The 17,406-nt window shown below is 32.2% G+C and overlaps 3 protein-coding genes across 4 annotated transcripts; 2 read left to right on the top strand and 1 right to left on the bottom strand.

Moving 5' to 3' along the window:
* Window positions 1,531–3,358, top strand: LOC109349731 (40S ribosomal protein S2-4-like). The gene is made up of 2 exons (XM_019590667.1): window positions 1,531–2,260; window positions 3,021–3,358. Exons 1-2 carry the CDS (start codon window positions 1,598–1,600, stop codon window positions 3,183–3,185), a joined length of 828 nt encoding a protein of 275 aa, XP_019446212.1. The 5' UTR covers window positions 1,531–1,597; the 3' UTR covers window positions 3,186–3,358.
* LOC109349728 (microtubule-associated protein 70-2-like) lies at window positions 5,009–9,965 on the top strand. 2 transcript variants are annotated; one of them, XM_019590663.1, is made up of 11 exons: window positions 5,009–5,453; window positions 5,555–5,640; window positions 6,416–6,481; window positions 6,569–6,739; window positions 6,864–7,034; window positions 7,129–7,284; window positions 7,405–7,551; window positions 7,703–7,774; window positions 7,857–8,387; window positions 8,483–8,676; window positions 9,538–9,965. In XM_019590663.1, the coding sequence occupies exons 1-11, from the start codon at window positions 5,258–5,260 to the stop codon at window positions 9,542–9,544; spliced, it is 1,797 nt and encodes a 598-aa protein (XP_019446208.1). In that variant the 5' UTR covers window positions 5,009–5,257; the 3' UTR covers window positions 9,545–9,965. The 2 variants fall into 2 exon arrangements, with proteins under 2 accessions (XP_019446208.1, XP_019446207.1); XM_019590662.1 differs by having other exon boundaries at window positions 9,477–9,965.
* Window positions 10,926–12,753, bottom strand: LOC109349730 (transcription termination factor MTERF4, chloroplastic-like). Its single transcript, XM_019590666.1, has one exon. The coding sequence runs from the start codon at window positions 12,638–12,640 to the stop codon at window positions 11,120–11,122; it is 1,521 nt and encodes a 506-aa protein (XP_019446211.1). The 5' UTR covers window positions 12,641–12,753; the 3' UTR covers window positions 10,926–11,119.

The raw sequence follows: 17,406 nt of genomic DNA, 5'->3' as shown, positions 1-17,406 counted from the left end.
AACTCCTTGTAAATCAGACACCAAGGAAGATGATATTGGAAGAACAAATCTACAAAATAATGAAATCAAACATACCACATATAAAAAATAAACAAATAAATGAAATACTAAACAACAAAATCAAAGAAAAAAATAAGAATATATATACATAATAAACAAAAAATCAATTAAAAAAGATCAAGAAAATAAGAACATATATCTAAAATAAGAACATATCTAGAAATAAAGAAATGAATGAAAAAATCAATAAAAATGCATTTTAAACAACATATTTATAAAATAATTACAAATCTACAATGATGAATATTGAGTAACGGGATACAGATGCCATCATATTAGGTTTAAATAAAATGAAAATTGACGAATGAAACATTAGATTGCACACATGAAAGAGAATAAGAGAGAAATGAAACGAAATGGGGAGAGAAAAAGATGAAGATATGAAATGATAATGGAGAGAGAAGTAATTCACACGTGAAAAGGATTCAATCTCCTTATTGTGAGATGTAATTTATTCATAGAATAAAAAACAAATGTGTCCATTAATCATTAGTATTAAAATGTGTAATGTACAAAAAGGGAATATATAATATTGAAAGGTACATATGATTAACGTAGACATGTTTTGGAGGAAAAGTTTTGATTGAGAGATTGAGACACATATCGTGACCAACCTCTTTTTATTATTATATAGGTAATAGATATATAATGAGAGCCAACAATGACAAGAAAACATGTTAGGCTTATCCAACCATGAATTCTATAGAATGCCAAATATACATTAGTAATTTTACCCTTACATTGTAGCGTTAGATTATTTTAGTTTAAACCTATATAATTTTTAGGATAAAGATAAAATGAAAATTTCGTGTTAAATATGTTCCTTCTTTTTTTAATTTGAGCAAAATGATTGATCTAACCACTCGACCGATTTAAAGTGGTGTGATTGAGTTTTCAATAATTTAAAACAGATTGAATAATTGGCATATTTTATAACTTGTACATTATTATTCCATATTATAGTCTATGTTCGAATCTAAACAATACTGATTACAATTGAGAATTGAAAAAATTATAGGAAACTTATATCCAATAAAATATTCATAACACATTGAAAAACTTAATCTTACTTAACACAATAAAAACCTATATAATTTTTTGCTGTTGATAAAATAAAAATATAAAAATTTCACTGTCTACAAACATGACATGTTAAGTATATATATATTTAAGTAACTTTTCCACCATGGACCTACTTCCTTCTCGCATATGGTTATTTTCACAAAGAGAAGATAATAACAAGGTTGTTACCCATTTTAGCAATCTTTATGCTTTAAAAGGATTCAGTCTTCACATCCATGTAGGATAAAACGAGAACAAATTTATCCAAAATTTTAGTACCACAATTAAATCATATTTTCAAAACAAACTATAATATTTATAAAGTGGGCCAGGCCCACGAAATTTATCTTAGACCAACCCGAAAACCAGACCTAGAACCTTACATTATAACACCACCATTTCCACACACATCAAACCCTACTTCCTCAAATCTCTTAGCGCAGTCGCTCCCTCTTTCTCCTCTCTCAAATCAATCATGGCTGAACGTGGCGGCGACCGTGGTGGATTCGGCCGAGGCTTCGGCGACAGAGGCCGTGGAGGTCGCGGAGACAGAGGCCGTGGTGGCAGACGCCGTGGACCCCGTCGTGAAGAGGAGGAAAAGTGGGTCCCAGTCACCAAACTTGGCCGTCTCGTAAAAGACGGTAAAATCCGTTCCCTTGAACAGATCTATCTCCACTCACTCCCAATCAAGGAGCACCAAATCATCGATACCTTAGTGGGTCCCTCTTTGAAAGATGAGGTCATGAAAATCATGCCGGTTCAGAAACAAACCCGTGCTGGTCAGCGAACCCGGTTCAAGGCTTTTGTTGTTGTTGGTGATAACAATGGCCACGTTGGACTCGGTGTTAAGTGTAGTAAGGAGGTTGCAACCGCTATTCGTGGTGCGATTATTCTTGCGAAGCTTTCGGTGATTCCGGTGAGGAGAGGTTATTGGGGAAACAAGATTGGGAAGCCTCACACTGTTCCTTGCAAGGTTACTGGGAAGTGTGGTTCTGTTACTGTGAGGATGGTTCCAGCACCTCGTGGTTCTGGAATTGTTGCTGCTAGGGTTCCTAAAAAGGTTCTTCAGTTTGCTGGGATTGATGATGTTTTTACTTCATCTAGGGGATCCACCAAAACTCTTGGAAATTTCGTCAAGGTTTGATTTATTAGTTATAATTGAGCCCTTTTTGTTATATTAATTTGGGGTTTTCATATATTGTTGATTTTTAAGTAGTTGGTAATATTTATTTGTAGTTTTGAAATTTAATTAAGGAATATATGCTATGTGTACAAATGATTTGTTGACTATTATTACTTAATGTTTTACCCTGCGTATTTTCTAAACATTTCATGTCACCTTATGATATTTTTTGTTTATGAAGAGAATGTGTCACCTTTTATTGCTAATTCTAGATTTTATTTTCTGTAACTTTTTTCAAGTAGTCGGTTATGTTAATTTCACAACATTCTATGTGTATTAGTTTTTTATGGATGTGCATGCTCTCATTTGAGTATTTGTATTGTGCTGAGTTTTAGCTTTTGTTGTGTGGCAATACAAGATGATTTCTTATATTTTGTGAAGTTTTGTTGAAGAGTTGTTATTATGTTATGCTGTTTGGGTGGTAAAGGTTTTGAAGGAATACTGGACATGTCTCATCTTAAAGTTGGTTTATTTAATTATCAAGTTTTCTGTTTCTATTGTTTGTTTGAGGTTTTAGATTTTTGTATGTGATTCTATGATTTGATAATTAACAAATTCCCACTATTGGAAAGAATTGATGTGAAACAATTGGAATGTGCCAAATGATGATTGAAACATTTTGAATAAACTAAACAAATGATTGTTGAATAGGCATATTGATTACATGTGAGTTGTTATCTATTTATCCCTGTCCTTATTTCTGTTATTTTTGCAGGCCACATTTGACTGTCTGCTGAAAACCTATGGTTTCCTAACACCTGAATTCTGGAAGGAGACTCGTTTCTCCAAATCTCCATTCCAAGAGTACACAGATCTATTGGCAAGGCCTACAACAAAGGCTCTCATCCTAGAAGAGGAGAAGGTGCCCGCTGAAGTTTAAGCTATCAGTTTTGATGTTATGGGTTTATTGTGTCTTGAGCAATTTGCTAGAAACTATTAGTTAAATGTTTTTTTGCTTGTGTTTTTTCCTTTATAACTTCATGGATTTTGTTATTTAAGTTTTGTTGATTGGATAATTTTTGAGTTTCAAATACCACAGTTTTCCTTCTCTAACCATTTTCTTGTTTTAACTAATTGAGTGAATATTTATCTGCTTGAGCTGAATTCAGCCATAATTTTTTTTTTAAAATCTTATGTTTTCTTTCTCTTTACTTGGTTGGATTTCAGTGCTGGATCTAAAGGTTGAAAGTGATATAGTGATACCAGTTGTACAGTTTAGAACATATGAATTCTTTACAAACTAAATTTTCATTAATTAAATTGTAGTACTTCAGTTAAATATTTTCAGGTTTACATTTAGTTGTTTTTGCTGCTGAACTTGACCACTTTGGAGCTTATAGTAAGTAAAGTATTAGTTATCTGATTAGTCCTTTGATTTCCGAAAAGAGCCATCCTATATTTTTTTCTTATTCTTGAACGTGATTAGAGAGCTACACTGATGTTAATCAATCACTCAGCTTGATGAATGGGCAAGTGATAATTGAGGTTTTGAAGAGCTTAAAATGTAATTACAGAAGGCAGACCAACTAACAAAATAAATGTTGCTAGAGATAATAACTAATAAGCACGCATACACACCAATTGTCCAATAAGTAATTTCATCAGATGTGGTTGAATCTATAAAGAAATATTAGCAAACGCACAATAATTGCGTTGAGATTGTGCTACTTTGTCGCTTTTGAATGCTGGTTTGTAATTGCTTTAAAATTAGTGTGTATATACAGTAGTTTTTAACGACAAATTTGTATATATTTCCGTAGCGAATACACGAACGAAATGTGCTATGTTAGTGTGTATAGCAGCCATCCCTTAAGAAAATTCCTATGTCCACTAGTATCACGAGCTTCAATAGCAAGGAAAGGAATAATCTAACTGTGGTAATAACTAAATATTGATATATAATTTAAAATCTATACACTACATCGTACAGTTTTTTATACTATTAATATATCATCCGTCGTTGATTTGTACTAATTAAGAGTAGATGATTTATTAACAGTGTAAAATTTTTTTACATTAACATTGTAAATATAGTAAATCTATTTATATATATGGTTATTCTTCCCCACAAATGTCATTCACATTAAATTTAGTATTGAAAGTTTGGAATTTTTATATAGTATATATTTGAAGTAATATTAGAAATTTTTGATTGTTTATAAAATTTTAATTAATAATGGATCTGTTTTTGTTGTGCTATGAATCAAAGATGTCCCTGACCACAATTTTTTAGGCACATAGATACAAATTAAGTACAGCGATTTTTTTTGTTAACGTGGGACCTTTTATTTCCATAAATTAGATACAAATTCATGTTAATTGCATGCTAGATGATTAGTTCTTTATGGATTTTAAGATTTCCTTTTCATTTATAAAAAAACTAAGTAGTTGCTGCCAATGTAAGGTTGCAACATTTTGACATGAAGTGAATGAGAATAAAAAAAACTTGTAAAAAAAAAATAAGATAACTCTTGAAGAAGAAGAAGAAGAAAATGGTAGTAATGAAACACATAAATCTGAGTTGACTGTATTTATTTGAGTCTCCTAAAATTTGTCTTTATAAAGAACCGAATGACCAGTTTATCCATTACGTAGCATGGTGCGCATTACGCTACAGGTTTATCTTAAACCCCATCAAAGCAACCCATATATTAATACTCACTGATTAGTTTAAAAGTTTGTTGTGTTTCTGTCACTCAGTATTGGTCTGCTTAACAGAACCGCATTATAACTTCATTACTCTTATTTAATCACTCTTACCAGAGACACAAACACAATTTAGAATAATCATAATAATAATTAAATATTTAAATCGATATTCTATAGAGAGAAACAACCATTTAAGTATATGAATCGAAACCTTTCTTCTCCAATTTTCTCTCTCTAAAATCTCAAACCTGCATTTTCTCTCTCTTTGCTGGAGCATTTGAACGTGACGGTGTTAGATCGGAGATGGAGGAGTTTTCCGGCGGCGGTGGAGCAGAGGAGATAACGGTTACGCCATTGACGGTGTCGTTTAAAGAAGGGAAGAGCTCGATGCGGAGACGCGCGATGAGGCCGAGTTTGGATGCAGATGAGTTCATGAACTTACTCCATGGTTCGGATCCGGTGAAGGTTGAGCTGAATCGTTTGGAGAATGAAGTTCGAGGTCAGAGAATGTAGCTCGATCTAGCAAGTTCTTCAGCTGATTTTGCTTTGTGTTGTTCAATGTGATTTGTGATTCGTGCTTTGATGTGTTTGGTTTTGCAGATAAGGATAGAGAATTATCGGAAGCACATGCGGAGATCAAAGCCTTGAAGTTTTATGAAAGACTCAGAGAAAAAGCGGTTGAAGAGGTTAACTCAAATTTTCGTTTTTGTTATTTTTCCATTTTCAGCGTATTTGTGTTAAAATAATTAAAATTGTCCAATGGTTATGCTGTTCTAATATTTTAGAAACTATGCAAACTGGATTACTAACTTAGGAAGTTGAGTTTGGCACAAAGATGTTGTCTTTGAGGTCAAAGTTTCAAATCCTGAAACTCTCTCTCCTGGCAGGATAAGCCTGCTTAGATCTAGTCCTCAGGCCCCACTAAGTAGGAGCCTTGTGCATTATACTGTCTTGTTTTTTTATTTTTTTGAATTACTAACTTCTGAATATTTTACCTGTGTACTCATCCGCCCTTTTATTTAGTTATTTATTTCAAAGCGTGGTGTCAATATTTGTATCCACTTCTTGTTGATAATGATATGATTTTGCTTTTAGTGCTTTATGTGTTTATTATAAAATATTAGTACATTATTATAATTCTTTTGGTAGACTAGAGCCATTGTGTCATTTCATCCATATCACTTTTATGCTGTAATTATGTTTTGGCTAATTTATTGGGTGCGGTTTCTTTGTTAGTTTTTTATTATAGCCATTTTGTTGTAATGATTTTGATCATTTCCTTGCTTGATCATTGTTTGTATTTGTTTGACATGGTTGGTTGAGTAAGTTAGAAATTGTCCCTTTGCCATATTTTGGCATTATTCATGCTACTACTGCTTGTTTTGTATTCCTCTTAATAACGCACACTTTTATCAATGTGAAATGTAACTATAGTTTGTCCATTTTTTGCTCTCACTATAGCTTACTGAAGAATTGTCGAAGGTTGATGAGAAGCTAAAGTTATCAGAATCCCTTCTAGATAGCAAAGTATTGCCTCGAGCCTCTATCAACTTTGGTAATGAGTCCTTTTCTAGGGTTACATGATATATTTGCTGAACCGAGTATCCCTTGCAGAATCTGGAAATAAAGAAGATCAATGATGAAAAGAAAGCATCAATGGCAGCTCAGTTTGCAGCTGAAGCCACACTTCGAAGGGTCCATGCTGCTCAGAAGGATGATGACATGCCTCCTATAGAAGCCATTCTTGCTCCTCTAGAGGCTGAACTCAAGCTTGCTCGACAAGAGGTATTACCTTGTTCTACTACTGCAAATGGTAATCCCCTTGAGAGAGAAAAACTGATGAAGAAGGCTGAAGCTGGGTTATCATTGCTGATTTATGTCATTATTTTCTTCCATTTGTTTCTTGCAGATCGCTAAACTACAAGATGATAACAAAGCTTTAGATCGTCTTACCAAATCTAAAGAAGCAGCACTTCTTGAAGCTGAGAGGACTGTTCAGATTGCCTTGGCTAAGGCCTCAATGGTGGACGATCTCCAAAATAAAAATCAAGAGCTAATTAAACAGATTGAGATTTGCCAGGTATTTGTAAGCCTTGCATGACATTTCTCTTTCTGGGTACCATGGGACCACAATAATTTTACCTTTATATCTATTTCATCATCATTTCTCCTAGGAAGAAAATAAAATTTTGGACAGAATGCATAGACAGAAGGTGGCAGAGGTTGAAAAGCTTACCCAAACTGTAAGGGAGCTTGAAGAAGCTGTCCTTGCAGGTGGTGCAGCTGCAAATGCTGTTAGAGATTATCAGCGGAAAGTTCAAGAAATGAATGTAATTTGTTATACTCACCAAGTCTACTATCTAAGTTGTTTTACTTGGGTTAGTTATACTTCATATTGCCTTTAGTCTAGAGCATATTAATTATTGCATGGTTTGTTTGACATAATTTAGGAAGAAAGGAAAACTCTCGACCGAGAGTTAGCTCGTACCAAGGTAACAGCAAACAGAGTAGCTGTAGTGGTGGCAAATGAATGGAAAGATGCTAGTGACAAAGTGATGCCTGTCAAACAATGGCTAGAAGAAAGAAGATTCTTGCAGGTAAAATATTACTTCATTGTACTCTCTTGATTCCTCTGGATTTCAGTTAATTTTTGTATTTTAAATTAGCTTTTACTTAGTATACATTTTCCTGCTTTTGGCTTCATTTTAATACAGTTTCCTTTTTTAAAACGGAACTACATACTTATAGGGAGAGATGCAGCAACTCCGGGACAAGCTTGCTATAGCTGAGCGCACTGCAAAGTCTGAAGCACAGTTAAAAGTAATAATACAGTTTGAGCCCATGAATTAACTTAGGAGAATTGATCTGCCGTTACTCAAGGTAAACCTTATAAAATTTTCAGGAAAAATATCATTTGCGGCTTAAAGTGCTACAGGAGAGTTTGAAAGAAACTTCTAACAGTATTAGCCGTGGCACCCAGGAGGGACGAAGTGTTACAAATGGGCCTTCTCGACGTCAATCCCTAGGTGGAGCTGATAACATCTCTAAACTGACTCCTAATGGGTTTTCATATAAGAGAATGTCATCCTTTCAAATGAGATCTTTGTCCTCCAGCACAGTTTTGAAGAGCGCTAAAGGCACATCTAAATCTTTTGATGGTGGCACAAGGTCACTGGAAAGGAGTAAAATTCTTCTAAATGGAAAACCACCAAGTTACTCATTCAACCAGTCTTCTGAGGGAACCAACAATAAAGAGGAAAAAGATAATTGGAAGGCTGATTCGGACGATAAGCCAAATGAATTCCTGGTGGTGGATACAGAGGATAGTGTTCCAGGAGTTTTGTATGATTTACTGCAGAAGGAGGTCCTAGCCTTAAGAAAAGCTGGTCATGAGAAAGATCAAAGCCTAAAAGATAAAGACGATGCCATTGAGGTTATTATTTATTTTATTACTTGTTTTTGGATATTAATCCTTGATTTCTAATTTATAATATTAGCTTATCGTTGCCAATGGTCGTTATTGGTCAGATGCTAGCAAAGAAGATAGATACATTGACGAAAGCCATGGAAGTTGAGGCAAAGAAGATGAGAAGAGAAGTAGCTTCCATGGAGAAGGAGGTAGCTGCTATGCGGGTGGAGAAAGAACAAGATAGCAGATCAAAGCGATTAAGTGGTGTAAAGGGCCCTATAAACAGCGCTCGGCATCAACTCGTTTCTGGCAGGTACATATTTGTCTTCTTCATTTTAATTATTGTCTTAACATATAATATTGCACATTTTACCCAATGGAGTACTATGACTTGCTGTTTTCTGCAAATAATTTTGTGGGTTGGAGCTTTGTCTGTCGACCCTTTCTCATGGATTCATTTTCTCCCTTATTTCACTGCTACTTTCAGGGGATACTTTATTAGGTGTTTCTGTTCATATATCCTATTTAATTTTTCTGGATCTTAGGTTACACCAGATGTATGTTTCCGCTTGCAAATAAATACTACGGTTTCTTCTCACCCTTTACATTTTGGAGGGGAATGAAGGGAAATGGAAGACTTGGGAGTCATCTCACAAGTGTATTTCATAGCTCCCAAGCCTTCCCTTTCCCTTCATTCCCCTCCAAAATCCAACTCTCAAACTAACCCTTAAAGAAGGAAGAGCGAGTACAATTTACAATTACAAATAGATCATATGGTTTCTACTCATGGAATCCAACTTTTGCAACATTGGGTCTTAGTCACTTATGCCTCACCTTATTTCTTATCTTTTAAATAGCCTAAGTTTGGCATCGGCTAATAATTCGACTTTTTGGTCTATCTAGACCAACTTGATTACTGATTTTGCTGTATGTTATATATTGTGTAATATCTAGTTATGAGTTACCAGGACTCAATGGCTGGTCCTAGTATTGCCTTAAATGTTTATTGTTGCTGTTAATTAAAGTTTTCTTAACTAAATATATTAGTTATGTTTACAAGTATATTATTTACTGCTTTCCCCCCTGATAATTTGGATTCTTACCTTCGCACAGAAATGTGAGACGGGGAGGATTAACACGCAGCACCGAATGACAATAAGTCTATTGCATGCAGGCACTAGGGAGTGAGAACTTTCATGGCACAGTTCTTCTTTCCCTTCTGTGTTGATTGTTATGCTCTTAATTTCTCCATTTGATTGTAAGATTGTAACTGGCATAATGGTGATCATTGTTACCTATATTGGCCATGGATTGAGGATAAGAAAAGAATTTAACGGAATCGGTCTGAAACTGATCTAGACTGAGGTATTATCTGCTTAGAGAGAACGGCTAAGAAGGCAGGCAGAGGTAGACAATTTAACTTGGAGCTAAGTTTCAGCTCTTCTGAGTGTGTGTTTGTATAGGTAGCATTATCCATCATTTTTCTCCCTTTTGCAGAAGTTGATATTTGTAATACGCAGATAGTGTCATTATGTTGGTTCATATTTGTTAATATAACTTTGTAATCAGATCAATATCTAAGCTTATTTGATTGTGTTATCATTACTCACAGTTTTACGAAGTGCAGGCTTAAATTTATTTGCCTATTGTTCAAAGTTGAAGAGGTTGAGAACTGATTATCTATTAGTAAAAGGTTGTTTGTCTTGTGATCTAAAGGGTCACAGGTTCAAATCGTGAAAATAACTTCTTCATTTACCTTGTAAGGTATATTTCCCTTTTCAAACCCCACATATTGTGCAGGTTCAAATCCTAAAAATAACTTCTTCATTTACCTTGTAAGGTATATTTACCTTTTCAAACCCCACACATGGTGCCTTCAGCTGCCTGCATGTTCAAAGTTTGAGGGTAGCATCTGATTTCAAGAAGTACCACAACTTTGAATTATCACCATTGTTTAATCATGATATTCTTTTTTCTAATAATATAGGGTATGAATAAGTTGGAGCACTTCCGCTTGTAAAGGAAAGTAGCCACTTGCACAAAAAAGTGGGCTTATTTATTTAAACACAAGTTAAATCTAAAGGTTGACCTTAAAGACTACATTCATTTAGATTTATATGACACCATATAATTCCTTAATCAAATTTTAACATTTGTTTATGAAAAGTATCATTTTGATTTAGAAACAACGTTGATTATTAAACAATGTCACACCCCCTAATCATTATTTATATCTAAATTACTTGCATCATCCATCAACAAAAGGCTATTCCGTTGTATTTTTTTACTATACTCTTAGCCCTTATATCCATTATGGGTCAGCATGTTTGTTGTCCAAACAAAACTATCTTTGTTGAACGTACAACTCCTCTCTTATATGTAATAAGATGCTCCTCCTGATCTTGAAACACATATTTACTATCATAAAATCGTACTTCTTGAAACACATTTAGTATCATAAAATCATAATGGGAAGAGAAATCTAGAATAATATACTTAAAATTCTGTCTTCCTAGCACTATTACTACTTACTAAAAGCATAAGAAAGCTTTCAATATTCTGTATTCACAACAATCATAATTTGCATAAAAAGTCTAGAGATGTATTGCATTTGCATATTACAAATTATCATTTATCATTGTTTGGGACATCACTCCACCTTGAAGGATAATTGTACATAATGAATGGACAGAAAACTTGAAATGTCAACTATTGGCAGTAAACAAACGCAACAACTGTCATACAAAATTGTTGTGCTACAGAGAAACAGTTCGTCTGTATAAAACTTCATCATCACTCTCCTCTTCATCATCAGACACTATAGCATTACCTGGTAGATCTAACTTCCCACCCATATTGAATGAAGGACCTACACTTTCTGTTTCAATGTAATTACCCTGTAATCTCTCTTCAAATCTCTGGTCACTGCAATTCAGCATCCAATTTAATGAACACCTTATCCCCTTGCTTTTTAGCCGCTGGTATCTAGGTTTGATCCTCGATTCCAAACTATAAGTAAAGTATTCCGGGAACTCCACAAGCTCATTCATCGGTCTACCCATCTCACTTTTGAAAAAGTAATAACTTATCTTCATCAGCTCAACTCGCACCGCTACCAACTGAGGACACTTGATCACCATACTAGCCACATCGCTAGCCGGTATCCCCCTTCCAATGAGGAACTCAACCGGCTTCATAATCACATTTTGGTGAAGACTAACCACCTGTGGCATCTTCTCCATCACTCGCGCAAACCCTTCAGGGTCGATCTTAAGCTTCAAACTAAAAAAGTACTGCTGCGAAGACAACTTCGCCTTAAGCGGCAGCCCGATAATCTGAGGATACTGAGCAATAACCGAAGCCAAACATTCCCTCCTCACACCAAAACTAATCAAACAATCCACATTTGGTTTCACAGTCTCTTCAAGATCGTAACCAAGTATATAAGCTCTCTTCTCCAACATCCTAGCTAAAATCTTCTTCAGCAACCCCAAACTAACTAAGTAATCAACCATAGGCTTTATCACAGTCCCAACTCTCATACCCAATAAATAAGGATACTGAGTCACCATTGGACCAATATCTCTAGGATTAACACCAACGCTAACAAGATAAGCCACTGAAGTACTCATAGTACCTTCAAGCTTGAACCCTAAAAGTTCAGGGTACTTTTGCAACACATACCCAATATCATCTTTCTCAACATCTAGTCCTCTAAGGAATCTAACAACAGGAACAAGCTCAACAATAACACTAGCATGAAGCACTTGAGGGTAACTATTTATAAACTCACCAAGTTTGGATCTTGGAATCCCAATTTTTTCTAAGTACCCCAAAACTGGGATTATATTTTTTCTTACACTGCATCCTAACATCAAAGGGTATTCATTGATGTCATCAACTGTTAACCCTAATTTCATAAGAAACTCCACGCGCTCTCTCATCACTTCAACGGTTGAAGGAAGTTCTAGGTCTTGAAGTTCATCAGGGATTATTCCTAAACCCTTGAGGTAATCGAAAACGATCACGCGCGACACGAGTTTCTCTTTTCGGCCTTGAATCACGCCCCATGTCACAGTTGGCATCTCGTATTCGGGAAATTTTGAAGCTTGCGTAGAAAACGGTGCGTATTGTGGTAAAACCCTAAAAGGGTTTAGGGTTTTGGGGGTTTCATAAAAAGGGTTTAATTGAGAAAATGCATTGAGTTGGTGGGAAATTCTGGATTGAGAAATGTTGTGAGTTGAGAAGAAGTAGAGGAATTTCCTTCTAGTGTGCATTGATAGAGGTAGGTGCGTGTGCAATGTGGAAGATGATGTAAAGGTTTGAACTTTGAACACAGAAAATGGAGCTTGGCCTTCGGGTTTATGCTACGGTGAATGGTGGTGAAAGAGGATGGAAGGTAATGGGTTTATGGGCATGTTCTGACATGGGCTTTTTGTTGGGTACCTGGAAGAAATAGTGGGCTTTTGTTGGGTACCTGGAATAAATAGTGGGCTTTTGTTGGGTACCTGGAAGAAATAATGGGCTTGTTGTTGGGTACCTGGAATAAATAATGTCCATGAGTTTAAAATATGTACTTAGCTTAATAGACTCGACATTGGACTATATAAATGGCTCATTAAGTATCTGAAGTTTAAGCTTTTTAATTATATTATATATTAATTTAATATAACTAATATTATTATATATGAAATTTTAATATAAAAATGTATATAATTTAATTGTTAGTGTTAGATAAAAATATTTTAAAAGTATTTATATTACTTTATTTGAAGTAAGACATGTTGGCATATTTAAAGGCTTTATAATATAATAGGCCTTTAAATAAGATACTAGTTCAAACATATACTTTTATTTTTTAATCGGTAAACCAATGATACTCATGCTAGTTTATGTTATATAGCCTCCACATGTTTAAGATAAAATTGTGTCTAATCTTTTTCTACTCCTAACATCATCAAATAACATAATTTTTGTGTTTTGATTGCTACAACATTTCACAAGTAAGTTTAATACTTAACTAAACAACTAAAATATTGTTATAATATAAGCAAACAAATAACATAAATTGAAAATATTGAATTTTATCTCTCAAAATGAAGTCATTTTAGCCTTTTCTCTAAAAAATATATTAACCACTAGAAATGTTGGAGTCGCCTGCTAATCCTTAAACTCCTAGAGTCAAACAAGTTTATACTAGTTCTAATACATGCTCTATTTTATGAGTGACTTAAATAGATCAATTGTCCATTTCTTAATCTAATTAATCGATCAAATTGATGTTTACATTATTACTTCATATTGATGTTATCAACACTATAAAATTACAAAATATTATTGTTCCTAACCCATTTTATAAGAATATTTTGAAATTTTAATTTTAGTTCTTCTAAGTTATTTTTTGCTTTTTAATTATATTAATTATTTTTTGATGCGCCGAATAAGAAAATAAGTCATAATAATCAAGGAATATGGTTTGTTAAATATTTATCAAATGATTGACATATTTAATGTAAATAATCATATTAATTAATTAGTTGATTATGCTAAAAGACTCTTATAAGAGGAAATGATGTCTGTCGTGACACTGTATGAGTTTTGTACACTGTGATTGTATTATATACTATTCATATTTAATTATTATTGAGAAGGCAAAAATAACACAAATGAATGTTAAATGACATACTAACTATAAATAAATCTTTACACTGACAATTGATAATACTACATTATTATTATAATAATTTTTAGCATATAAAATGCATTGCTGTTTGTTTATTAATTAAATGTTAATTGATTGTTTAAATGCAGCAGAATTGACGCATTGATAATAAATATTATCATTCATTGTATTTACTAAACTATTAATTTCATTATTAAATATCGCATAATTGATACTAAATATTTTTATTATTTCTGAACAATTGTAGTGATACTTTTAAGTTTTAACACAATTATAGATTTTTTTTATAGAAACCTTGTTTAAAATGATTAAATAATATTAATTGAGAATATTTTAAGATCTATTTAAATACATAATTACTACATATTTCATGTACTATTTTTAAAATATTTTTTTAAAGTTTTATAACCACCAAACTACCTTGTAACTTTTTTTTTAATTCGTGGGGGTGAGGCTTGAATCCACAAAATCCTTCATGCATTTCTTAACATTTTTCACTTTAATCATCATACCTCATGACTCACAATCATCATTATATATTTGTTAATATTCTATAATTGTTACAAAGATTGTAACACCCGAGCCTTGACATGTGACCTCCCAGACCCTTGAATATACTGAGCGTGTCACCCTCAAGCTTAAATACACCTGCAGTATTTTATTCCTATCCTAATGGAGCCTTTCGCGACTCAAACCCGTGACCTTAGAGATAAATAGTCACTATACTACTGAGTCTTTACTATTAAGCTAGACTAGTCGGTATAGTGACTATTTATCCCTGTCATCACGTGTTCAAGTCGCGGAAGGCTTCCGTGAGAGGGGAATAAAATACTGCAGGGGATATTTAAGCTTAATGGGTGGCACACCTAATATATTCATGGGTCTGAGAAGTCCATGTCAGAACTGAGGTGTTACAAAGATTCCATATATATTCCATAATTGTTCTTATAATTTATTGTTATAGTTTTTAATCTTCTTAATCTACAATCATTACTATTTTGTTTATGTTATATTTCATATTGTTACTATTATAATATAACAATTGTAAAATATAATTATAAATTTCTTAATTACATTATATATTCCATAATTGTTATGAAGATTCCGTATATATTTTATAATTTAGTTATTATTTTTGATAGGTCTTGATTTATGTTATTAATTGATTCTTTCGGTTTTGCGACTGATTCGCAAATTTATATTCTATTTTTGTAACTAATACATAAATTTCCGACTATTCTATTTCTTGATGAGTTTCAAATCATATGTTATAATTCTACCAATTCATATCCATAATGTGAATTGCTTAAAATTTGGAAATCATAAATAATTTAAACAAAATATATTTCCTATTGTTACTATTATAATATTACAATTGTAAAATATATTTATAAATTCTTTATATACTCCTTAATTACATTATATATTTTATAATTTATACAAATATTTCTTATATATTTCTTAATTTAGTTATTCTTTATGATAGATCTTGGTTTATGTTGTTAATTGATTCTTTTTATTTTGTAACTGATCCGCAAATTTATATATTATTTCTGTAACTGATACAAAAAAATTTATCTACTATATTTCTCCATGAGTTTTGAATCATATGTTATAATTCTACTAATTTATATCCATAATGAGCATGGCTTAAAATTTGGAAATCATAAATAATTTAAACAAAATATAAATCAAATCAATTGGTTATCACAATCAAACTTCATTAGTTATATTTCTACAAATTTATCTTCTTAATGAGTAATGCCTGAAATTTAGAATCCATAAATAGTTTAAATAAAATAAAAATAAATAAATTATTCTTATCCATATATGAGAATGCCAAAAAATCTAGAAGCAAAGAATAAAGATATTATATTGTGTTGTTGACAGCCCAAATAATACAAATTTCTAAGCAAACAATAAAATAAGGTAATGATGTGTTTAAATAAAATTTCCAAAAGCACAAATATTGAGCCAAAATGAGTGTGTTAAACAACATATATATTAAAAATCATCAAATGGATAAAATAAAATACAAAATCCACAAGTGAGTAAATAACTAACCAAGAAACAAAAAATGAAGGTATCAATAACTAATTATGATTTTTACCTTATCTCAGAGATGATATAGTCTAGGTGTTTGTGAAACATGCAAAACAAAAAAAATTAAAATGATGATTCTTTGAATAAAAAATGTATAAGTAAAATAAGAGATGCATAGAGAAAAAAATAACGTGCAAAAATCTTTTAAGAGAGAATCAAACTACAAAGAGAAAAAATGATGAAAGTAAGATGAGATGAGGATATAAATATATTAATAACAAAAATAAATGTAATATTGTAAGTGACTGTATATATAAATAGAGATGTGTACATATCATAAGTTTTGAATGTTTGGTCTTCCTTGAGGAAGATACCCTTGCTTATCAGACGCTAAGGAAGAGAAATGTTGGAAAAACAAATCAACAAAATAATGAAATCAGTGAGAACACATCAAAAAAATAAGGAAATCAATGAAAAAATAACCAAAAAATCAATGATAAAAATAAGAACAAATCTACAAAATAAAAACATAGCTACAAAATAAACAAAAAGATCAATGAAAATGTATTTTAAACATTGGATTTACAAAATAAGAATAGATCAACAAAACAAATAAAAAAATGCACTTTAAATAGGATGGTTGGAAGAGAAAAAAAAGATGATAATGAAAATACATAATGAAATGAATGAATAAAATCAATCCAAAGAAAAAGAAGATTATTGGGAGAGAGAGACTGTTGGAGGAGAAAGTCATGGATCTAATAACAATTCCAATGCAATTTAAGGTGTGGTTATAAAAAATGCAATAATTATTTATTAAATTATTATTATAATCAATAAAAAGCAAATATAGTGTGGAAATGTACATATTATTACCATGAAACCATTTAGGAGGGAAAATGAATGAGAATGTGACATGTAACAAATGATAAGGTGGTATGAGTTTTTTGGTTATATAGGTAATAGATTAGATTTACTTTCATTTAATTTACTATGTTACTAAAATTCTATTGATATTCTCCATACATGTTCATAAATATATTGTTTAAGTACTATAAAAGATGAAACCAATCTTAGAAAAAGAAATCCAAAATTTCTCAAAATATTAAAACATTATTTTCAATTCAAAATTTCCATTTTATTCACTTTAAATGTATCTTCAACATTTTCCATTAGTTTGTAATAATAGTCCAAAATACTTCACACACACAAAGTTCCTATTAAAATGGTATAAAACTGATTCTTTCACATCTATGTTTTTTAATGGAACTAATGTTTTAAATGAGCAATACATAAGGAAAGTGACAATTTTGCCCA

This window comes from Lupinus angustifolius, chromosome LG06 (assembly GCF_001865875.1).
Source record: "Lupinus angustifolius cultivar Tanjil chromosome LG06, LupAngTanjil_v1.0, whole genome shotgun sequence".
In the NCBI taxonomy this organism is placed as follows: domain Eukaryota; kingdom Viridiplantae; phylum Streptophyta; class Magnoliopsida; order Fabales; family Fabaceae; genus Lupinus; species Lupinus angustifolius.
The sequence above is the reverse complement of the archived record's forward strand: the minus strand, read 5'-3'. Positions and strand labels throughout refer to the sequence as shown.

Bases quoted from the DNA above. Each gene is read 5' to 3' on its own strand.
- LOC109349731 (XM_019590667.1), top strand. From the start codon at position 1,598: ATGGCTGAACGTGGCGGCGACCGTGGTGGATTCGGCCGAGGCTTCGGC. The intron at 2,261-3,020 runs GTTTGATTTATT...TTATTTTTGCAG, and splicing joins CTCTTGGAAATTTCGTCAAG to GCCACATTTGACTGTCTGCT.
- LOC109349728 (XM_019590662.1), top strand. From the start codon at position 5,258: ATGGAGGAGTTTTCCGGCGGCGGTGGAGCAGAGGAGATAACGGTTACG. The intron at 7,035-7,128 runs GTATTTGTAAGC...CATTTCTCCTAG, and splicing joins AACAGATTGAGATTTGCCAG to GAAGAAAATAAAATTTTGGA. The intron at 7,552-7,702 runs GTAAAATATTAC...ACATACTTATAG, and splicing joins AAGAAAGAAGATTCTTGCAG to GGAGAGATGCAGCAACTCCG.
- LOC109349730 (XM_019590666.1), bottom strand. From the start codon at position 12,640: ATGCACACTAGAAGGAAATTCCTCTACTTCTTCTCAACTCACAACATT.